The 24,986-nt window shown below is 39.6% G+C and overlaps 1 protein-coding gene across 1 annotated transcript in view; it reads right to left on the bottom strand.

Annotated features, from left to right (window-relative positions):
- Window positions 1-24,986, bottom strand: part of EPS8 (EGFR pathway substrate 8, signaling adaptor) — a 130,020-nt gene that overhangs the window by 34,989 nt on the left and 70,045 nt on the right. Inside the window, 7 exon segments of the mRNA XM_066319538.1 lie at window positions 2,535-2,671; window positions 5,350-5,432; window positions 7,708-7,857; window positions 8,059-8,220; window positions 10,180-10,247; window positions 19,689-19,762; window positions 21,674-21,764. Of these exon segments, the coding sequence (XP_066175635.1) occupies window positions 2,535-2,671; window positions 5,350-5,432; window positions 7,708-7,857; window positions 8,059-8,220; window positions 10,180-10,247; window positions 19,689-19,762; window positions 21,674-21,735 (736 nt within the window). The 5' untranslated portion in view covers window positions 21,736-21,764.

Here is a 24,986-nt window from a genome sequence, read left to right as displayed (position 1 = left end):
ACAAAACCCAACCAACCACAAAAAAAAAAAAAAAAAAAAAAAAAACACCATTTAATTAGCCATACTAGTCATTATAAAGATACATACAGTATAAATAAAGACACTGATCTCAAGTCACCTTTTAATCCATGATTATACTATTTAATTGTCTAAAATATCTGGCCCTGCTACTGAAGAGATCATCATTAGATTAGTGTCTTACTGTTACCACCTTCACAAAAAAAGCCCAGATCAAAATCTAGAACCCAGACCCAGCTAAGCACAAGTGAAAGCAGCTCTGAACAGGAATACAGAAAATGGGTAAATGCAAGTAAATGATGGTCAGTTTATGACAGATCTTTCTCCCCAGATCAGGCAGCAGTGGCTTGGGGCATTTCAAACTAGACTGGGAAAATCTGCTCCCAGCAAGGGCAGAGCAACCTTGTGCAGCCACTTCTGCATCCAGCTACAGTCATCCTAAAAGTGCTCTTCCCAGAGTACTTCTGTTGCTACCAAGCATCATAAAAATCCACTCCTTGGCTTTGGAAAAACCCAGCTTTACAGAGACAGGGCAACTGAGAGGTGTTTTTAAAGGATTTTATTCCATTATCAATCTTGTGGAAGAGTGAGACACAAGAAATGTAAAACTCAATGCCATTCTATCAGAAGACAAGCTATTTCTTGTTTATGATACCTTTTCAGCCTACTAGCTTTTGCCACACAATGCTGACACCTATTTTACCCCACGTGCTCTCGCTATAATGCATCTTTCACAGTTCTGATTCTCCAGAATATCTGGTCTGTTTCCAAGGCCATTGTTTGAAACTTGTTTCCAGTTCAATTTCTCGCTCAACAACATCTTTTCTATCCCACGGCCTTTCTAAGTCAGCACACTTTATCTCAGAGTTTCTCATAGTTGGCACCCCCCTGTGTGGCAGAAGTCCCTCAAGTGTGGAATCCCTTGAACCCCTTTAGGGGAATTCCAAGGGCTTTGCCCTGGAAGAATATACCATACAGTCTTTACCTAAACTGAAAGTGATGCCTCTAAAAGGGGGAAATGATGCCTTAAGTTTTAGCTTTCACATTTTTCACATTCTGTTCTCCCTAGGGGTGCAGTTCTGAGCCTCACATTCAGTGTCACTCAGCTCTCTTCACAGAGCAGGGAGACAAAACAAATCCTTTTCCTGCTGGAGACCAAGGACAACTTTCAGCCCCAAAAGCACAAACAATGGTGGGCTGAAGGGGAGGAACAAGAAGGATGGGACCTCACGACCTGAAGCTGTAACTGGACAATTAAACCCCAATATGCAAATGGACCAAAACTTACAAAAATGTAAGATGTCAGTTTTGGGAATTTTGTGACCATTTTGCATCCACCTTGGGTGTAGCCCTGGTCAGGCTCTGTCCTGCCCAAGGTGTATCTTAGAGGCCTTTCAATAAATACCACTTTATTCTCTAGCTCTGTCCAATCTCTGTTCCAGGTCAGCCTTCCCAAGGCATCAAAAGAAAAAACCTCCCCCATGGTGTCTTGCAACTTTATGTGATCCACTCCAGTTTTGCTCTCCCTGTATGTCCCAAATTCTCGTGATTTCTCTTTCCCTGTTTCCTCATTGGTTGTGGTACCCCTGGTAACCTTCCCCTTGTCCTCTACAGGGCACTGCCCTCTGCCCTGCCCCTTGCACCACCCCTGTGCCCTCAGACCACTGGCCCCCAGCCCCTATTTAGGTCTGTGCACATCACTGTTGGAACCCTGGGCACTGAGAATTTTAGGCTTTCTGTGCTGATAGGCAAAGAACCCCCAAGACACCCCCAAGAAAACACTGCATTTCACCTGAGGCCATGGAACAGACTTCCAAAGTTGAATGATAGCACTGGGATTGTGGGTGTGTAGTTTGAATAGAAGTGTGTAATATCACCTGGTGGAAAACTTAGAGCTTAAGGTTTTAGAATATAGTAATATATATATAAAGCAAGGTGGAGGTTTTAGAATGGAGGCTAAGTCCTTTTCCACCTTCTTTTTCATGGGTCTGGGTGGTGTTTTTACTTGGATAGAAAAGTCTGCATTGTAGGCCACGAGTGGTTGGTTATTGGGTTAAAAGTAAAAATAATTTAGGTGTCATCTCTTTATGGGACAGTTTATCCTTAAAAGGCCTTGTAGAGAGAGAAAGGCTCCATTTTGTTAGCTAGAAGTGCTGTAGCACTCACGGCTTGTGAGACTGTAATGTAGATAAAAATTAATAAACATCTGAGTCCAAACATGAAATACCATTTCGAGCATTTAACCCCTACTCCGGAAAAAAGAAGATAAAACCACACGGCGTTGTCTTTTGTCCCTTATCCCCTTTGCTGTACTGGAATAAACCACTGGAATTTATCATACAAAAGGCCCTTCCTGCCTCTCTTTGCTGAGCTAGCCGTAGCCTGTGTGGTGTGTGGACTTGACTGCTTTACCTGAATGCCTCTCCAGGCAGCCTTCCCACAGGAGATGCTTGTTGGGGAATTGGTAGGAGCACCCACCACGTAAACCCCCCGTTGTCACCCCCGGGAGTACTCACAGTCCCCCTGCTCCGAGGCCCACGCCGACCACGCTGCCACACGGCTCCGCACATCCACCTGGGTGATGGTCCCTGGGGGCACAGGGGCAGGTGCCCGTGGGGGCGGCGGGATGGCACTGTCAGCTTTGGACAGCATCCTGGAGGAAGAGGAGAAAAACCCCATGAGCGACACTGGAAGGTAAAACGTCCTGTTCTCTGTTGGAACCCTGGAGGTTGAAAATTTCAGGCTTTCTGTGCTGAGGAGCACTGACCCTCAGGCAGGCGCTGCATTCGATTTGTGGCCATGGAACAGGCTTCCAAGACTGAGTGATAGCACTGGGGTTGTGGGTGTGTAGTTTGAATAGCACTGTGTGATCTCACAGGATGAAAAACTTGAATTTGGGATTTTAGTATATAGTAAAGTATGGGGCAAGATGGAAGACTTTGGGCATTGTCTGGGTCCTTCTTCTTTGCCTTCTTCTTCCTTCATCTTCATGGGATTGGGCGGTGTTCTGTAATTGGTTGATAGAGTCCACATTGTAGACTTCAAGTAATTAGTTATTGGGTTTAAAGTAAAAATAATTTAGGTGGCATTTCATAATTGGAGGGATTGTCCTTGAAAAGACTTTGTAGAGATAGAGAGATACTCCATATTACTTCATTCCTCTCACTTGCTAATTAGAGCTCACGGCTTGTGAGACTGTAATATAGTTAAGAAATAATAAACATCCAATTCCGAACACAAAACTCTGACTCCTGTGTATCAATCTTGGCAGAAAAAGAAGCCAGAACCATCGCAAATGGTGCCCAGTGTGAGGATCAAACTCACAACCTTCAGACTTCTCTAGTGCCTGGTCAGAGTAAATGAGGAGGCTTCAGAAAGACCTCTTCAACTGCAGGGCTTGCTTACTATGGGGTATGCCAAGTAAGCAGCACTCAAGACCACAATGGGTAAATAAATGCTTAAATGCGGCAGGAAACCCACTCCACGACGGAGTTAGCAAATCTTTGTCACCCGGGAAATCCCCAAGCAGTGCCAAAGAACATGAGGAGACCTAACAGTTTAAACAGATAAATTCAGTGGCTTGGCATTTAGGTAGCATTAGGTGGCATTTTTATCACCACATGCAGTAGTAAGGGTGCCTTTTGTGTGAGAGAAAATGAGAATATTTGAAGCTACCTTTCAACCATCACAAATCAAGTATCTGGTCCCCTAAGTCAGGCCAGTTATCAGCCACCTTTTTCTTAAAACCCTACCAACAAAGCCAATTTCACTGGGTGATTAATTTTTTAACAGGGGCCTTTTCATCCGCTCTTGATACAAACACATCAATGCTCCCACCTGCAATTTTTTTCCAGTTCTTAGTGCACTTTTAAATACTGTAAGGAAAGAGATCTTTGAATTCATTCTGCAGCTTGATACCAACAGACAAAAGAAATCACAGTAGCTCCTGTCGGACATATCCCCTACTCCTTCCCCAGAGTTCAATTTAAAAACTAGATCTTCATCTTAAATTCATCTTTTATAAACCCATCTCATTCACAGCATTCGACAACAAGACCACAAAACATCAAATGTCACTTGGTCGTTAAACCAAATAGCAACAACAACAAAATATTTCCTTTGCCTTTCCTTCCTCCAGTCTCTTTCACCCATCAACAACCTTGCAGCATTTCAACCATGCCTCAGACCCTCAGTGAGGCAGGAGTTTCTCCCTGTGAGCCAATGCCAGCAGGAACATGAGCCAGCAGGGAGGAACCAGCACTCAGCTGCCACCCACGTTTGACCTCTGGGCCTCACAGCCCTGGGAGACTGATATCTCAGATTATTTGTCCCAACAGATGTATTGACCTACATTCTTCCCCCAATTAAATCTCATTAGTTTCCTGGCACATGCATTGTGTAGGAGTCCCTCTGGATTGCCTCTTAGTGCTTATACCTGGTTTGCAACAGTGCCACAAACGGTAAAGCCTATTAATTTAATTTTAAACCTGCAAATAGAGTTGGACGCAGTTCAGGTTCTCTTTTGTATTTCTAGGAGTCCCCTCTGCTCTAGGAAATCTCTGTAAGTTGCACATCTGAATTTAACAGGTATCCAGAACTATTATATGCTCATTCTGTTTTTTGTCCAACAGAGACTTCTCTATCCGAGCACAATTATTATTGAGAGACGCTATCAGCATGCAGTTACACACTGAATTTCTAACAAGCTACTACCATCCTCATTCAGTATTTAATATATTTGTGCCCTTGCTTTTATGCCTCTGTTTGCAACATCTCATTTCTGTATTAATCTTCTTGGAACCCAAGAGATTCTTTCCCCCACATTTTTCCAACTGGCAGAGAAGATTTTGCTACCAGGGAAACAAGAAGTCTTCGGCATCGTTAAACAGGCGGGCAGGAAGATTATTCAATCTTCAGTTGCTGTTTTATTTAACATCTTCAGATCCCAAAACCTTTTAGCATAATCTTATTTACTTGGAGTTATGGGGAATTTGTGGTTTTTTAATTTAAATTCTGAGCTACTTGACCCATATGCAGAACTGAGACATGCAATGCCATTCTCCAGCAAGTGGAATTGATCTCAGTTCCCATCATTAAGGTGGAATTAGGAAAGGTAAGACTGACACTATAAATTTAAAGAACATGAGAAAAATTATTAAAGCAAGATATGGCTCTAATACACATGGCTTTGGAAGTATATTATCAGCTAGAAGAAAAAAAGCTCAAGCCCCTCCAAAAAACCCAAAAAGACAGCAGGCAGGCCTGGAGAGCCTCTGAATACTGTCACACTATTTGATGATCCTACACATTGCCAAGAAGCTGGATTTTTACCTCAGTGTCTCAAGCCTCTTCTTTTGTTTCCCACTTTTGCTGTCACTGATTGCACTTTCAATATCGTCATGAATAAGAGTAGCCTAAGGAGACAGGAGCAGAAAACATCAGGAATCAGCTGCTGTATCCAGGCTTTTGAAATAAATATCTCACCTTTAGATAGAGAATGCATTATCAAATCCCATTTATTTAAAAGCACTGGGACAAATTATTTTACACCTAAACAAAAAAAAAAGAGAACAGAACAAAATCTGGGAGTTGGTATTTTTGTCACTACTCCAATCTCATCACACAAATACGTAATCCAGACACCAAATTTGTCTCAACAGCTGTAATTATCTCAAGTCAACCACTATTGCATAAGCTACTTTTTCCCTCTGCATACGTAATTTTTGGTTGTCTCAAGTATTTTGTTTGTCTCAGACTATAAAAAGAAAAATCTACTAAATATAGAAGCAGCAAAACTACTATGGATGGCAGCAGCATAAGCATTAAGAAAGTAACTCATATTGGCACAATTTCCTTCCAGAAATAATGACAGCCTCCAATCGCTCTTTGATGTAACAGAAGATGAATTTTTCAGAAGATTCCCTGCTCTGTACATTCCTGCCACTCCACAACTGCAGTCTGCCTCCACCAGTGGCCCCACAAGTGAAATTTTGATGCACGTCTAAAGCATTATTTTAATAGCTCTTGCATTAAATAGGTCATGGCTTCTCACAGGATTTAGAATGCTCTCTTACATGTCTTCAGCTGACAAATTAATTTCCTATAAAGGCTGTCAAAGCCCAAATCTGTCAGTGCCTCGCTCACTCTGCAAGGACCATGTCTTTCCCTCATAATGCAGATGTGTGTACCTTTTTGGGAGAAATATGTAACTTCTGCTAGGATCAGAATACATTGTTGAATTTAGGATTCAAGAGGGATTATGAGACTTTTCAGGCTTATAATGGCTCGCATTACAGAATAGTTATGCTACTTTAAGTTTACAGAATTAATAGAAAAAAAAACTTTATGGGATCAGAGGAACTTAAACCCAAAAGAATTCCATTAATCCAATACTCTTGGTATTTGCTATTTAGTTTTTTTCTTGTTTGTAAAATGTTACAATGTTTATAAAATGTTAAAATTGTATTGATTTCAATTATTTTTATTGCAGAGGTTCCTGTAGTTGCTTGCAATTTCTAACAAAAGCAGGAAGAAGCTAACAGAGAAAGACCTAAACTTTCAAAACCAGAGAAGTTTCATGGGTAAGGAAAAAAACCCAGCATATGGCCACAGATTCAAACAATACTTCAGAACAAAGGGAGATACTGGACTTCTAAGTCATGCTTATGTACTTTACATTTTTACATGTACACAGAGGAACAACTTCACAAATGAAATAAGATCAAATCATAGAGAAGCTGGCTCCAAACAGATCTCAAAAGGGATCCCTGCATTATTTAACAAAATACCCCCTGAACTTCTGACAGGATTCCACTTTCCTTTAAAACAGCAAATTCTGTGCAACAAAACACACAATAAGTAATCATCCTCACACCACTCTCACCATGCTAATTCCAAAACTGTTGCACAGTGTGATTAACAGTCTGTTGTTTCAACACAATAATACAAACTACTACAAAGGAATTAAGAAATCCCCCATTAAATTATCAACTAGAATTACAGAGAATAACTAACTATTAAAATTCATAATCTCAGAAATAAAGAAGTATTGCAGAATACATTAAAAAAATACACTTGAAGGTAATATTTTAATCAGAAACAAGCTCTTTCCTTGTGTTTGCCCCTCCTGGCAGGAATCTTTTCCCTTTCAAGATCTCTCCAGCAGAGCAGAGATGCAGAGAGGTGAGAATGTAGAGAATGTTTAATTGTTCAGTGACAAAAAGAGGAGAAAGAGTAGGTAAGACTCAGGGCTCAGATGAGCTCTTTGCAGATTATAAAATAAATGTGAGATAACTCAAATTATTTTACACCACTTTTTTCAGAAGTGTGAAAGCAAACCAAATAGACATTTTCCAGACCCTTATACATTTGCAAACCTAAATTAACGGCTGTGGAGTCCAAGAACCAATATTTAAAGTAAGGATATATTTGAACATGCATTAAGGATTCAGCTTAAATATTGCATTATTCCTTTGCAATACATACTACACTACATTTACTAACATACTGTAAGTAGTCCTGATTTCATAAGTACATTAAACTTACAGCATATATTTACAAGAATAAAAGTACAGAATTATTTTCTATGAATCAGCTCATTTGTCTTTATCTACTATACTGGTCAATTCATACAATCTCCCCTATTCAATTAAGTCACAGCAGATCTCCACTAATCCACATTTATCTTACCTTAATTTCATCACACTGGAAAAGATGCAAATCAGGCTTGTTTTGGGTTGGTTCTTTACATATTAATGCAAGAATTGAATTGTAGTTGCATGCATTCATCACAGCTTGGCAATGCTGAATTGTGCTTAAAGGAAAATTCTCCAGTTCATTCTGTCAGAAGAGGAAAAAAAAAAGAAGAAAACACAAAATACCACCTTACTATACAGTGTCCTGATCTCAGGAAAACTGTATGAGGTAAAAAAGGGAGAGTGATAATAAGCTAATTAAAATCCTCAATCTCACATACGTGGTTTTCTGCTCGTTCTTTTTTTCTCTCTCTCTGAAAATGAGTCTGTCACTCACAGATCTTACCTTTGATTCCAAGTCCACCAAGCTGACAGCTTTGTCATCCACTTGAAGAATCATGTCTTGAGTCCACACTTTGCCTTTGGCATCCAACAATTTCAGCTTCCTTATTCCATCATCCACTGTAATCATTGCCTCTTTTCGGTCCAGAACAAAGGTGGTCAAGTGCTGGTGAGTAAGACGTACATTTGAAAGAAATTAGGATTGCAATTTTCCCTATTGTTCAGGAGTGTCAGTATTTAAATTGTCAGGAAGGAGCCATGCAAATTACTCATGAGTAAAAGTGCCTTTGTACATGACAGAGCCCACCTCTAAGACATAAGGAAAGCTGTTTAGTCCACAATGTCGCTTTAAGTCAACTTATTTTTGTAGCCTGTTTTTTGACACCCACTGTCATTTCCTCACTACTGTAAGCAGTTAAGGCTTGAAGGCACACTCTGACATCCTCCAGGTATCAAAGCTAGAATTAAACCACGAGTTTTAATTAGCCTTCTTGAGGAGCGAAAACCTGTCTCTCTCTTGGCAAGCTGAATTCAGGAGGTGCCAGCAGAAGCTTCCCAGAAGCTCCCTGCCAATGTATCTCCACCACCACCCTGACCTGGAGTGTCCTCATCTCTTCCAGAGCTGCCAGGAGCCTGCTGGTGGTGATCAGGATGGACTTGCCTCTGACTGTGCTACATTATGGACGCCTGGTCACTTTTATGTGCAGCACAAAAGAAAATAGTAACTACTTTTGCTCACCAGCAGCTTGGAATATTCTCCAGATTCAGTTAATGGCCTGGAAACTAAATAGTACCTCAGAAACATCACCTCAGCTGGCTTCCCCGTCATTATGGCTGTGGCAGTTTCTCCTTCAGCATGCCAACTGAACCGTGCAAGAAATTACACAAAATTATTTCATTTTGTTCAGGCATAAATCCACCTTCACATTCTAATTGAAGATCTGGTAACACTCATTCAAGCTGAACCATGTTTAATGTATGCCTGCATATCTGTCTTCCAAATAACTTTTAAAAAGTAAAAATAATAGGAAAAAAAAGAATTGACTGTGCTTTCTTCTTTTACAGCACATGGTAATTACAGAGAAGAAAGTAAGTGTAAGCCACATATAATCAAAGTATTTAAAATAAGTAAAGTGAAAAAAACTCTCTACTGGCTGCTTAGCCAGGAGTGCTTAAATTCCAAATGCAAGCACTAATTTTTATGCCAGTACAGGACCAAAACCTTATGAAGAAACCACACAATAATAGACAGACAATTAGAACTAACACGTGTTCATTTGCAGGCTGATCATAGGACTGATGCATTTGAAATTAGGAGTCTTCTGCATATCATCTCCCAATTCACAGATGATTTAAAACCCTGCAAAAAGGAGCTGAGAATCTGTGGTGCTTGAAACACTTGGCTTAACCCATGACAGTGGTCTGATGGCAGCAGGAGAAAGTTTGAGCCAAAGTAGGGCTACAAAAGGAGGCACTGCATTCAAAAGTGCTTAGCAGACTACATCCAGGCACTCAAGCTGAATATTTTAAATATGAGAGCAGCATGCAGTAACTCTGCAAAGCAGCTTAAGGCAGCAAGTCAGACACTTTGCTCTTCACATTGGGGAATGATCTGTGCAGGCAGAATGGATTTAACTACCATGTATTCCACTCACTGGGGCTTTGAGGGGTTAATGCTCAGCACTTCATGAATATTCTAATACCACTGCTGATTAGATCTGATCAGAGTATTAGTTTTAAATATCACCCAGTGTGCCTTGCCAGCAGCACAGCGCCGTTCAGCTCTGCCTCATCTTTGCAAGAAGCCAGGTTCGGAGACAGGGCAGCACAAGATGTTGAATTGATGCCCTGTTGAGAAGTCCTGTCTGTTTGCCAAGCTCCACAACTTTGCTTACATCCTTCTACATCCAGATTTCAGCTCATTATGGCAAAGCTAGAGATTTTGAGACGTTTCAGTGTAATCTGTTCTGAAGTGACCCCAGGCTGGCAGGATATTTTGGAAGATGCATGTGCCTTCAAGCTTATACATCCTCAAAAGTAATAATAATAAAAAAGGCAAAACCATGTAGGCAAAAATAACCACATGTAACTGAGAGCTGTAATTGGTGTATCAGTCTCATCTCACCTCTACATGGTACTGTGACGTTTCGGATATGCTGCTGACACTGTCTCGTGCATAATTCTTTCTTTGTTCTGGAGATGGGAGGAAAAGAAAGAATAATTATTCATTCAATGCCTTGACTGTTTCTCACAGATGCTTTGGACAAGTTGTATACACGAGAAGAGGAGATAAACTGTGGTTAATTTCTGTATTTCAGCAGAAAACACCTCCAGCCCCATATGCTTCAGCACAAGGACCATTTTTACGTCAGCAATGTTAACAGAGAGCTGGTGGGTGCCCACCACAAAAGCCACTTATCTCATCCAGTGAGTCAGGACACCCGAGGGGAGCAGTGCTCTGACTGGAAACACTGCCTTGGGAAGCCTGATTATTAAAATCTTTGCCTTGCCACTGTATGATAACTAGCACTGGGCTCGCTGTATATGTATGACCATCCTTGAAAGCAAAAGTATTTTCTGATATATACAAATAATCCTCATGTTAAGTCTGCAAGATGACAAAAGCTCAAAAAAATCCCCCCAAAAAACCCCCAAAACAAAACAAAACAACACCACAAAACAACCCCACTGACTCATCCTTTATTTCTTCATAAAGTCTTCAATTCATTGAATTGCTAATGTAGAAGTAGGCTTGGAAATACACATGCACACACCAAAAGATCTCTAAACAGGAATATTTTTCAGCTAACAAAACACAATGCTGCAAAACCAGAAACATTATGTGCCTTTTTCTCTGTACGAGAGAGTCACGTTAAGCCAGGAGAAGAAGGAAGGGGAAAAGCAAGATGAAGACACAACACACACCCACACCACAAAATAATGAATTTAGACGAATACCAAAGAACACTTTTCAGCTCTAGTGGAAAAAAATTAAATGCAACATTTGGAAGTTTGGTGGTTTTTTTCACTACAACCACTTAAGTGCCTGATCTGGAACACCACGAGCTTTGTTGTGAAAAGTCAGTAGGTGACATGGCCAAGAGAGGTCTAAGGAAACTGTGGAAGTACGTAATTCTTTTCATTAAAAATCTCGATTTCTGACCTTCAAGTAAAATAGGTGGTTTGATATTTTTTTTTCATACAAATATGAAGATACAAAATGTACGTATGAAATACATCAATTTCGTCATACCTGGAGTAATTGGAGGCAAAATAAAAGTGATTTTGTTGACAGGAAGGTTAAGGGACATTTTGCAAAATTAAAAAAAAAAAAAAAAAAATCTAAATACTACCAAGTTCTGTGACATACAGAGATCTGCTGTGAGGACTCCATAAAAGATGTCTTCTGTGACCAGAGTTCCTTCAGGAATTCCAGGTACAGAGACAGAAGTGCCCTCATTTTCAGATGTCACTGGTGGAAGCATTTGTCACATTTTATAAACACACCATTATCTCTTCCGTTCTCAGTGATTTTTGCAAAAAACAAGTTTCTGAAATACATCACTGGCTTGAAGCCCCCCTCCTATGGTGACAAATGCCACTAAGGCAACAGAGCCATCCTAATCCTGAACAGCAGCTGCTCAGTTTGTTTTAGCAAGAGAAGTGTGCAGAGAAAACTGTCAAATTCAAGAACACCACAAATTATCAGAATTTTTAGCCAAGTATGTGAATATTTTGAAATAGATATCTTGCTTTCATTATGCATTATTCTGAAATCCCAGGGCAGAGGATCAACATTGATTATTCCATCTGTATCTACAATTTCTGCTTTTGCAGCATGTCACTGAAAGCATTTTCTCAGTTGATTGTCTTTATAACCACAACATACACACATGCACACCCCAACAACACAGTCGGTAAAGCAGTACTGTCTGAAGTGCTACCTTTCTTTTTTTGTTTGGATGATGATCTGAAGAAGTAAAGTCCATCTGTTCCTAATAAAACAAGGGGATTAAAAAGCAGTATCTAGTTTAATCCCACTAGAATTATTTGCACCTCTAAGGGGATCAGTTAGCAGTCTTCTGCTATAGACTGTAAATGATACTTAAATACTGTCCAGCGAGAAAGAATATATGCTTTAAACAAAACAAACAAACAAAAATTTACTTCTTTAAATTAACAATACACCAAATTTTGAGTGTTATCTTCTTTTAGGTGAATAAAAATATAAGTTTTATGCTATTGAATTTAACAAGCATAAGAAAGTTGACATCCATTGTAAAGTTTATAAATGCTGCAAACAGTAACAGTTGGAGCTGCTTTAAATAAACAAAGCAAGCCTGGCATCTGTAGAGGCTCCAAAGAAATTAAAAAGCAGGGAGAAAATTTTGCAGGAGGCTCCTTATTCTGCTTCACGTAAGTTTTGTCCTGTGTTAAGACAGGAATTTCAAAACCATTTGAAGCATGGATTAATAGATCCTCCTCCAGAGCAGCACAACACTCCCAGACAGGGTGGAAAGGTGTTCAACATACACTGTCAGGGTGAGATTAAATGTAAATTTGATTAAAGTTCTTGTTACTATTATGCTGTAATTAACAACAACTTTAATAAAATTTATGTTTAGCACAAGTCAATCAGTGTTTGTGTTAATAAACAGAAAGTATAGACACAACAACTGAGAGTCCACACTGAGAGCAATTCATATTTACAAATTAATTTCTTTAATGCAGGTGGAATGGGAATTAGAACCTGCTAGAGACCCAAGTTATCATTTAGAATAGAACAGAACATTTCAGTTGAGACTGAAAGGCTGCTATAGAGGATCTGGAGGTGGATACTACAGCTGCACCCTGAAATTATTCATCCTTCAAAATAAGAATCTTCTAATAAGAATCCTGGCATGAGGCAAAATTCTCCCATTGAGGAAGGGTTTGTCTTCAGCCTTTGTTTTTCAAACCTTTTGCAATCCAATGGTTCATAAGTGGGTCTCCTTTCCCTTACAGCTCCCTGAGATATGATTTTCTTGACTGCCTGGCATGAATCACACTGAAGTAAGAATAGTCTCTCCATAATAATACAAACATAGCACAAAGGAAGAGGAAGAAAAAAATAAAAAAAGGAAAAGGAAAGGAAATAAAAAGACTGGCAGCTAGAATGCATGCCCTGTCCCATGGGTTTTGCCAGTACCTCAAAATGAAACTTCAAGCTCTGCTTTCACCGAGTGCTTGGCTCCTATGCCAGGTTCTACCTACAACCCTCCAAAAGTTCTCACCTTGCTGTCAGAAATGACACAAACCCTTTGCAGCTCCTCCTGCTGAAGTGCTCCTCTTGAGCTTCTAGAAAAGCTGATAAAAGCCTGCAAACCTGTTATCTGTCCTCCTCTATCCAGATGCCAGGAGGAGCTGCTCCTCCTCCTACAACACTTCTGTGCTTCCACTTCCAAGTCAGGGAGATCTCAGCACGTGACCCTCGTAGGTTTTTTTCATCTGTATAAACCTTCTTTTTCTTTTCCTACGGAGTTACCCATTGCCATTCTTCTGGAAATGTAGCTTCCCTCTCTCAACTCTTTCACATATCAAAGAGGCAGATTATTACCTATCAATATTAATCTGACTGCTTTTACAGAAACCTTGAAACATCCCTTTACTTATCACACAAACTTCAAAATGCAAATAACACATGGTCTGCTACTGAAAAATGAGCAACAGAATTTGCTGATGTGCTGAATGTACTGGGTCTGACTAGGATGGAGATAATTTTGGATGCAATAACACAGGGATATTTTAGCTGTTGCTGAATGGTGTCAAAGTCTTCTCTGTTTCTTATTCTGCTGCCCCAGCGAGTGGGCTGAGGGGACACAGAGAAAGTGAGAGGGGACACAGCTGGGACAGCTGACCCAAAGGATATCCCATACTGTTTAACGCCCTTGCTCAGGGTGTTAAAGCTGGCAGGTAGTCTTTCCAAAGACTCCTTGCCCAGCTAGTCTGGGCATTGCTCTGCTTGTGGAAAGTTGTGAGTAAATCCCTTTGTGTTATTCTTCACCTATTAAGCCATCTTTCTCTTGATCCATCACAGTCTTTTTTTTTTTTTTTTTTTTTTTTTTTTTTTTTTTTTTCTTCTTCTTGCTTTTTCTCTTCCCATCCTCTCCTCTATTCTGCAGCAGAGAGGAGACAGGAGGAATGAGCAAGCAAATGGGGAGGTCCTCAGCCGCTGTCTGGGGTCAACCCCTGACACTGAAAACAAAATAATGTTTTGTATGCTCTGTTTCACTCTCTTAATCCTCCCAATCAATCTCAGCCTCTCACAGGTCCCTTCATGCATGAAGAGGCTATTGAAGCTGAAGTGAAATACTACAATGGAGACTTCTAGATATGATGCATAAAACTATCAAAAGATGAATAAAACTATCAAAATTATTGATTTTTTTTTTCCCTTATACTCTACTCATTGCAGCTCTTACAGGCAGCCTTAAGAGCAGTTTTGCTCAAACTCTGCTGATATGCTGCACACTATTTACATAAAGGATTTTTCCTCTGGTAAAAGAAATAAATAAACAAACAAATAAATAAATTTAAAAAGAGGATCATGGCAGAAGACACTTAAGGTAGATTCTTAACCACAATCTATAGCAAATGCAACCCAGAAGAATTTAATTAAAATAAAATCTCTCAAAACACAAAGGCAATAAAGTGAAAGCAGCACAGCATTTCTTATAGGTCCTGAATGTAAGATCTGCTAACTACTAAAGCTGCTTCCAGAGGAACGGGAACATTGATCTAGTAGTACTCCTGATGTCTGATGTGGACAGATTCATGTTTTGTGAACTTATTGAATTCATCAATCATCGGGAACAGACCATGTTTCTGTTTTCAAACAGAGGTTGAAAGCCTCCAAAACACCAGAAAACAAAAAACAACCTCCTAACCAAAGCCTTTCAGCCAGGTGAAAGACTCTGTCAGACAGTACATGACACAGATAAACAGGACTGTAGATTGCTCTGAAATCTGATGGCAATCCACATGGACATGGATTGAGACTCTCCCCCACAATCTATTCTATGAATCCTGGAATGGTAACATAAAATATTTCCACACCTCATCAAGCAGAAAAGCCCAATACTTAATTTAGTGCCATCTATCTGCATTGGACTGATTGTTGATAGCCTTTAAGCATAAATGGCAGAGCAACTGGAAAAAAAAATCAGCTTGAGGCAGAGCAAAGTGCAGGAGACATGACCTAAGCATCCGGGGACAAAGGTCAGAACTCAAGTTCAAAACAAGTTTCCTTCTCAGAGGAGCAAACACTATCACTTTCAGAGTTTTATGCCAGAAGCTTCTCTCTGATGGCTATGTAGAACTAGTTGACAAAGGAAGTGTGCTGTTTGCAAGTCAATTGTTATATTAATTTGAGAATCAAAATGCCACAAGCATGTTACATGGATAGCTTCTTTCAGTGCACTCATTTACCTGCCTGTGAGCTGCTTGAGGTTTCCTTGAATTTGTTACACTGCAGCTCTTGCTCTGAACGAGGCATGTGAGCAACGCAAAAAGTCACAGGAAACTTCACATCCAGCTCCAAATCACAGCCACGAGAGCATAAACTCAGTGCACAAAACACTCAGTCTTTCCTGACGCGCTGTGCGAAGACAATTTTAGCCACAATTCTCAGTTCTGTGCTGTACAATAATCTGACAATTTGGAGTGAGCTCCTGGTTCATTTTTCCTGGGGAATGGGGCTGCTCCACGTTGTGTCACTGGCTGGCAAAGTCCCAGCACAGCCCCAAGACTGCTGCTCATCTCCCCACAGGCAGAACTGCTCAGGACAGATGGAGGAGCCAAGGCTAGAACAACAGATGACAGCAGGAGCCAAAACCCATTTCAGATGGAAAGATTGGGAAGCAAACAATGAAATAAATCCCATAAAAATGTGCAGAGAGCACCTTCCCTGGTGGTTCAGAGAGAGATTCATCATGTGAATAGAAAACAGCTCATTTTAGGAAGGAAATGAGTGAAAACAAAGGGGATATTTGACACAGGAAAAAAGCAATTGCAAGGAAGTTTTCACTATCAGAGATAGTGATGGCTCTGGTCTGGTTTTTAGCTGAACTCTTGGTAACACCAATAATATTCCAGCCTCCTTTCCCACAGCATTGTGGCCCAACCTTCTGTCTGGTGACTGAAGGGCTGAATATTCATGAGTCACCTCAGCAATGCCATCTAAGACATAAACTTCATGCCAGGACATAAACATGCCTGTGTATATACATAAACATACACACCTATAACAATAAGCAATAATAAGTAATAATAATAGTAATGATGATTTTTATTATAATAAGTAACAATAATAATGACAATAAGGGTGATGATAGTAATAGTAAGTAAGTAAGTAATAATAATAATAATAATAATAATGTTTATTTTAATTTACTCTTTACAGTGACTGGAAGAAATTGAGTTCAAGGTCAAGTGGTCACTTAGGAGCCCAGGTACCATTTTCACTTGTTGACAGTCAGGAGTAGGCAGCTCACTCTAACTGACTCTCAAGTTTTCCAAGAAAAGGAATACTTTCATGGGCAAAGTGCTGCTAATGTCACATTTTAGTAAAACAAATAAAACCAGAATGCATTTTGCTTTTACAGTAAAATTGCATTTTTTTTCCAGTTATAAGTGAGTCTACTTAAACCATGAGCTTTCTGTATTAGCCTAAATGATATAAAACATACATTTAAAATATATGTACACAACTAGATATAAAAAGAAAGCTAAACCAGCTTCCTCTTGCTTTACAGGATTTCAGTCTCGTGAATCTCAAATAAAATATTTTATTTAGTTATTAATTTTAAATATTAAATTAAAAATTAATTTAAAATTAATTATATAAAAATTAATTTTACAATACTTTGTAATGAGCATTTCCAACACACTTTAACAATTTCGGTATCCCTCAGCTGCTTTCCACCCTGTTTGGGCAGTATGCAGAAAAAATGTAACATCACAAAGGAAGTGGAGGCACATGTGGAATGCAGTGGAATAGTAACTTAGTTCCTAAAGATTAGAAGAAACATAATTGCCCGGAATCTGAGAAAGATTTTAGGTGTTTTCCTTGTTCTCTCAGCTCATGTATGGGGTGATAGCAACAGACTGGTTCGAAAACAGCAGAAGTAGTAAAATGTGCAAACTCCGCTCTAAAAGCTGTGCCAATACATATCCACTTGGAGCTCCAGAACAACTTATCCTTCTATTTCATTCAGCTCCTGGCAACTGCAACTACAGTTTTTTGATACATTTACCAGCAACAGAAGTGAACCAAGGACAACAATTCACTTTACAAGAGCCACCACGCAGCAGTTTCATGGCAAGCATTTTCAATTAGCACCTGAATTCAGTTAAATACTTTGGAAGTTCAAAAATACCACTATATACATCAAATTTATTCACTTGTCCCTATCTTCTCCTGACACATGACCATCTCATCATGTTTGATATGAAAAAGCTCAGAGAGATATTTTAAAAGCCCACAAAGATTAAAGGACACAAGTTAAGACACTGATGCTGCCACACTGTTCAAACCACGTACTCCTGAAAAATTATGATGACATAAACTGAAAAAGGATTCACAACACTCTCATAACATCTCATAAAGAAATAATCTGCTAAGAGTTTTTAGCAGTGTCTCTTGCTGGTTTCTGTTGTCACCTACTATTTCTGTCAACATTTGCAATCAGTTTTGTTGATTGAACCCATACAGGATGCAGAAATCACTCTTTAAAATTATCAACTCAGAATTTTCCTCAGTTTCGGTTCCTGCTTTCAGCACTATGTCAAGAAACTGACTTTTGCAGCCTAGCACTAAAACAAAGTAAAATTGAACTCAGGATTATTCACATGTGGTGCAATGTTTAGGTTGAAAATTAGGAAGAATGTTTTCACCAGAAGGGATGTCAAGCATTGTAACATGCTTGAAACCTGATCCCTGGAGGTGTTTAGAAGATGAGTTTGTGAGGCATTTAGGGTCATGGTTCAGTGGGGGCTTGGCAGTGCTGGGTTAATGGTTGGACTCAATGATCTTAACGTTCTTTTGCAACTTAAAATGATTCTAAGATTCCAAAGCATGCTGCCATTGATATCTTGGGAAGGCTGAGCTGGAACAGAGCTAGAGAATAAAGTAGATATGTATTGAAAGGCCTCCAGGATACACCTTGGGCAGGACAAGGCCTGACCAGGGTTACACCCAAGGTGGACTAAGAATGGTCACAAACTGGACGACCAGTCACGAGGTCTCACACTTTTATAAGTTTTGGTCCATTTGCATATTGGGGTTTAATTGTCCAATTACAGCTTCAGGTTGTGAGGTCTCATCCTTCTTGTTCCTGCCTTCAGCCCACCACTGTTTGTGCTTTTGGGGCTGAAAGTTGTCCTTGGTCTCCAGCAGGAAAAGGATTTGTTTTGTCTCCCTACTCTGTGAAGAGAGCTGACTGACACTGAATGTGAGGCTCAGAACTGCACCCCTGGGCAGCACAGATTGTGAAAACCATGAAAGCTAAAACTTAAAAGCATCACCATCACTCCCCTAACCTCTGAGCTCACTCCCAGCCACCACTCCACCCGAAACAGAAGGAAGAAAAGATTACTGCTTGGGATGTTGCAGTTATTGGCCACTACTCTTGGAACTTTACAGCTGGTTAACCTGCAGAAGAGTGGCAGATGCACAAAGGGAGAGCTGCCTGATGTCTGAGGGGTCCAACACAGGGCCAGGTTCTCAGGGGAAGCCTTGTTCCTCTAGTCTCATCAGTTGCACTGACTTTCAAAAGAGCGTTTAGCAACAAGCACAGATTTACAAAGCAGAACTTCTCACAGCCTCACTGCTGCTTCTATTTCCATTACCAGCACTACTATCAGTGAGATGTATTCACAGTGGAGGAGGATGACCTGAAAATGCTGCAATTTGGCTGGCAAGCAACATGACTACATTTCTCCTTCACAGTGATTTGGCTTTAGGCTGTAGAGTAGTCTGCACAGCCAAGACAAACACAAGCATTTGTAGTTGGTGTGGGCAACAGCGTTCAGCCATTTGTAACATCACATCTGACAGCCACAGAGCCTGCTGAACACAGCACGCCAAGTGGGACTCCAAATCTGTCACACCAACTCTAATTTCCATTAAATCCTTATGTCAAAGAAGAGGAATATTGTAAGTGCCTTTTCTGCTAGCGGGGGATGAAGTTGGGGAGGCAGAGGGAGGTACAGGAGAAATAAAAGCCACAGCACAGCTAAACCCTTGAATGCCTTCTGCCTGGTGCATACCTTAGCCATAGGATAACTCTGAGCTTTGTGATGAATGCTGCCTGAAAAATGAGCAGGTGGGAGCTCTCTACATAGTAAACTGAGCATTTTCTAGTTGGCTTTAGCAGGAATAAAAACACTTGTTTTTCACTCTAGTTGACAGACACACCCACATGTATGTACATACACTTTCAGATTAATATGCATAAAATATTTCCACCCCAACATCACAATCACTTTAAAATATATCACTTATAATATAATCACTTTATAAATAATCACTTTATATTATAAACTTGTTTAAGCAGCAGCTTAGCAAAGAAGTTTGGAGAGTTTTTGCCACCTTACCATAGAGAGCTTTTGCACTTGTTCTTGAATTCTGCTCCCTCTCTGCCTGAGCAAACGTTGGGGAGCCATAGCCACTGAAAGAAAACATTACTGATTATCTTCTGTATAGATATATTTGGCAGGCACTGAAAAAAAAAACCCTCCTCTTACATAGGACTACAAGTATCTACAGCATTAGTAAGAGAGGAATATTTTATATAGAATATCATATATATTGTTTTAAAATTATTTAATACTATTTCAATATTTGATATTTAATATTTATAGATATAAAGTATAAAATACTGGATATTTGTTCCATACCATAAATATGAGGGATAATGTTTCACTTGGACTGCAGGCCTTTCTGAGCTCTCTTCTGTTGCATTAATACATCATGCATGACTGGGGTGTGGTATACAAATAAAAACCACCTTAACTCAAGTAACAAACTTCACTGCTCAATTGTAATAAATATGATAACAACAATAACAACAATAATAATAATAATGACTATGCCAAAGAATTGGGTAGGATTTGTGGGTTTTTTTCCTGTGTACACAAGCGTTGGTTGTTTTTAACAATTATAATTACTTTTAATGAAAAAATTAAAATTACTGTCATTGTCTTACACAAATGAAAAGGCAATATGACTACAAGTGTTTCAAGAATGAGTGCTATATGCGTTCACCTTAAAGGGATAATCATATGAAAAGCAAAAAACACCATAGATATCCTGCTTCATATAAGAATACGTGTTTCTTGGCATCACTAATTCTCATTAGTGTTGTAAGTCTAGTGCCATGCTCCTGATAGAGGGATCATCTTCTTATCTTAGGCAAGGTAACGCTTTCAGGTAGCAGTTGCTCAGTTCTGTTTACTGGGAAACAGTCTGTTCTCACAGATGGGAGAGGCAGCCTCATCTTTTATGCATAAAAATGCATTCACTCAGAGCTAACCTTAAACATCTCCGACACACAAAGACTTCTCTGAGTAACATAATAAGGATGTTATGGCTACAGCAATTTGTTTTCCTGTTCCAGATGAGTCCATGCAGTAACACAGTTTTCCCTTTGTTTTGGGCTGCAATGCAAGATGTATTCTATTCCCCATCTGTTGAAACCAGTTGAAGGAAGAGGTGTTTTTCTTTCTCTCATAACTCTGGTGGGGAGGGGGCTGATGCCTTCTGTAAATGGGCCAGGTTAAAACCAAGTGGGGCAGTGTTCTTATCTCTTCCATGACCCATCCTGCCTCCAGGGGATATCTGCTGTTCATGGGCCATCGAGGCTCACTGCATGGCTGATACAATTACATCATCCCACTGGGAGATGCTCCACCCAGTGGGAAGAGCCAAGCATTCCTACCTGGATAAAACCTGAGATTCAGAACACCAGGACAGCCTGTTTTCCACTGGATTCCCAGAGGAAGACCAGATCCATCTCGCCACCACTAGACCCTTCTACAGGATCATCTCTGCTCCAACAGAACCACATCTGTCACTCCAGGAGGACTTACTTGAACTGCTCCCAGCACCCTGACCAACAGGGTGTCAGGTCATATATTGACTCTGTCAGAGTTTCTAAGTATGTTTTTTGTTTGCTTGGTTTGGGGTTTTTTTTGTACTACTACATCTGTTTTTTTAATATTCTTAGTAAAGAACTGTTATTCCTATTCCCATCTCTTTGCCTGAAAGCCCCCTTAACTGCAAAATTATAATACTTTGGAGGGAGGGGGTTTACATTCTCCATTTCAAGAGAAGCCCCAGCTTTCCCTGGCAGGCACCTGTATTTCCAAACTGAGACACCCTTACACTGACACAAAAATCAGTCCAATGTAATCTGTCACTTTGGTTCTGCTGCTTGAAAACCCCTCACTCTTCTACAGAAAAAGCCAATTTATAATTCCAATGGCACCTACTAATTACAGCTCGATCTGAAATGAAAGCTTAAAGAAGGAAGCACAACATTATTTTGTCTATAAAAGGCAAGTCAAAGGCATAACCTTACTTCATTTGAGGAAAGTAATTTCCATATCCACCGGGAGGGGTGTTTGATATGTGTCCATTCATTCTCACCGTCACTCACTGGGAGAAACGACCTGGGAAAAGGAACAATAGCACATGAATTGAAGTCTCCTAAAAGATGAAGGTTTAATACAGATGTAATACAAACCTAATGAGAAAATTATGGTTGAAATGGGAAAGAAATTGCATCAACAAGCACAATTGTTATTAACTGCATCCCAGTGATGCCTCAAAGACCTGCTACGGAACTTCTCCCAGTAGCAATTTGATAGTTATTGCTTCAAATAATTTATAATTTAGTGAACAAAGCTATTATTTTTGGTACAATGGTCTTTAGGAATAGCTGTAGAAATAAAAGGCTCACCAAGCAAAGAACAACATCTACTGCAGAAGTGAACATGATGTTCCCAATGGCAACTCTATTACTCAAGCATGCTTGGTTTCAACCCTCAATTCATGTCTTTCAAATGCAACTTTTGAAATGACCTTTTGGTACATTTTCTATGAAACATATCAGCTGAATTGTTAGAGAGATGCATTATCAAATTAAAACACAATTGTTCGCATAAAAGGAAATGTTAGCTATTTTGGTACTTAAGAAAACTTTGTGTGTGTGTGTTAAGCAGTACTTAACATCCTGAAAGTTTGGCATGCCAATTGCAACCTTTCCTATAAAAGCAGTGCTGAAAAGGCTATGATAAAACAGTTCAAAAATTTCTCCCTTTAATAACAGGTCTATTGAAACTAAAACTAGCTCTGCAAAGTGACTTTCATAACCCTTTCATATTCAAATTCACTGTGGGCAAATATCCTTTCATTTACATATATACGTGAATAATACAAATTTGAATATTTCTCCACATTTCAGTCATACATGCAGAACAGTCAGAAGTATATCAAATCAAATTTGTACCTGCAAAAGCTCCCTTTCCAAAATAAGCACAACCTGCTCTGTTTGCAGCCAGCTTATCTTTGGAGGCCCTGAGTCAGCTTGCTGCTCACATGAATTCTTCTCCTCCTGTTCTACAAAGGAACAGCTTTTTGACCTGCCAGGACCCACATGTATTCTGCTACTTCCTTCTCCCATGCAAAAACACAATCAAAGAGTGTGCTAAGCCCTGAATCCATCAGTCAGTTCTAGAGACATACAAGGCTGCTAGTCTGAGACTAGCTGAGAACAGAGTTTTTATACTTGAGGAACACTTGGCACCCACTGCTCCGGATGCAGTTAGCAAAACTAACTAGTACAGAGATGTATTTGACATGCCAAGTGAAATCATGGGGAAGGGTGGTTGCTTTTAATGGGTCCATACTTGCTATATTTATTTATATATCTATCTATCTATCTATTTATTTTTATTCTTTTTTAGTTTCTTTGAAATCTTTGCTCCTTGCAGAACCTCTTTAGTGGCACGAGCACATTTTGCCCCACAAATATATCACATATCAGGCTGGTAGCCTGTTTGGCTGCTCTAAGACTCTTTTTATGGAGTACAGTCCTTAACAGCTGTCTCCATTAAATTACTACCCATGCTGAGTGCTGCTCAATTCATTAGCAATTACAACCTTTGGGAAGCATCCTGAAACTGTCCCTTGACTTGAAAGGATACAACCATTCATTTTCTCAGCAGAATGTGCCAGCTCACTGTGCACTCCCTGTTCCGTTCCAGCAACTGCCTGGACCAGAGCAGCTCGGAGTGCTCCTCCCCACCTCAGGCTGCCACTGAGCTCTTCAACACTTCCTATCAGCTTTTAATTCTTATCATCCGCAACCACGCTCAATTTGCTGCCCTGCTTAACAGTTTGCCCTGTGATTGGTTTCTGAAGAGTCACCACATCCAAAACACACAAATTATTTCCAATGCTGTTTGGTATCCCCTCTTTACTTTCCATCCACGTGTTGTTTAAGGTAGCATTTATTTGGTAATTCTGTTTGTCATGATGTTTTATGATTTGTAGTCTTTTTCATAGGCCTATTTATAACAAATTCTGCAACTATTTGCCTTAAAGTGAGATCTGGGGGGGGGGGGGGAAACTGGTTTTAAACTCTCTCAGAATAATTCCACTGCTCTGACATTTTAATCTGACAAATACTTGGGTTGTATTTGTATTCACTCAAATTTATGGAGTTGGTGAACCAGATATTTTAAGTAGAAGGAATGTAATATATTAGAATGCAATACATTAGAATTTCAAGCTCCAGCCTTTGAAGTCAGCATGACACATTGAGTTTGAAAGCAGCAAGAAAGCTGAGCAGCAGATTTTCACAAAGGGGAAAGAAACCATCTCTCATGACTAAATACTTGCCTGCTGTAAGGCACACCACCACTTAAATACAAAAAGCTTCAGAATTATATTTTGAATGAAGAGATACTGAAAGTCTGAAGTCAAAGACTTTGACTAGTAAAAAAAAAAAAAGCAAGCTGCTTGTTCTGCCAAGCAAGAGTTTTAACCAGCTTTAGCTGATATGCAAATGAAACATCACTTGCTATTAGATAATTGAGCAAAGCCAACAATATTTCCTGTCCCTCATGCAATTTTCCAGTGCTTTTGGAATGCCAGGACAGGTACCTTGACATGACAATTTCAATGCCACTGCAATTTCATGCAATGCTTCTGTCACTTGGTTCCAGAAACCTCCTGAATGTGAATACAAACAAACCCTTTACCTTAATTATTTATAATTAGTTCAAATATTTATAACAACATCTAAAAAGCTACTTGTGGCACCCCAAAATTATCAGTTTGATCTCATTCAATCTATATGTTTCAGACAAAACAAAAAGAAAAAAAATCATTTAGGAAAAGTCTTTAATTTTTTTTTAATTAAGTGCATGATGAAGAAAAGTGAAAAACCACAAAAGGGTAACAGTATGTGCAGGGCTTTATTATTGCCTTGTACAGCTTTCTCTGCTATGTTTCTCATCTCAAATTCTCTTTCATCTCTTATAACCAGTCACTCCTGTAGCAAAAGCCACCCCCTGCACACAGCAAAGCCATTGTCAACTAGGAGTCTATTAATAAAGTCCACTTCCTCTTTAATCTTCCCTCTCACCTCCGCCCAACCTATGCTGGTGTCCTAGACTTAAAAATAAACATCCTTCACAATTAACTGTACAATCCCTCTTCAATTAGGCCTGAAGTATCAACAGTTTACTTGTGAATATGACCAAAAATGGTCAGGATCCTGCAAAAAAAAATCATGCCTGCTCTGAAATAGAAATATTTTTAACCAGGAAAGCTAAGTAAGATTTCCAGAAGAAAAGAATAATAAGAAAATAGATACAATAATAATT

This window comes from Sylvia atricapilla, chromosome 5, assembly GCF_009819655.1.
Source record: "Sylvia atricapilla isolate bSylAtr1 chromosome 5, bSylAtr1.pri, whole genome shotgun sequence".
NCBI classification, from domain to species: Eukaryota; Metazoa; Chordata; class Aves; order Passeriformes; family Sylviidae; genus Sylvia; species Sylvia atricapilla.
This window is presented reverse-complemented; position numbering and strand designations above follow the sequence as displayed.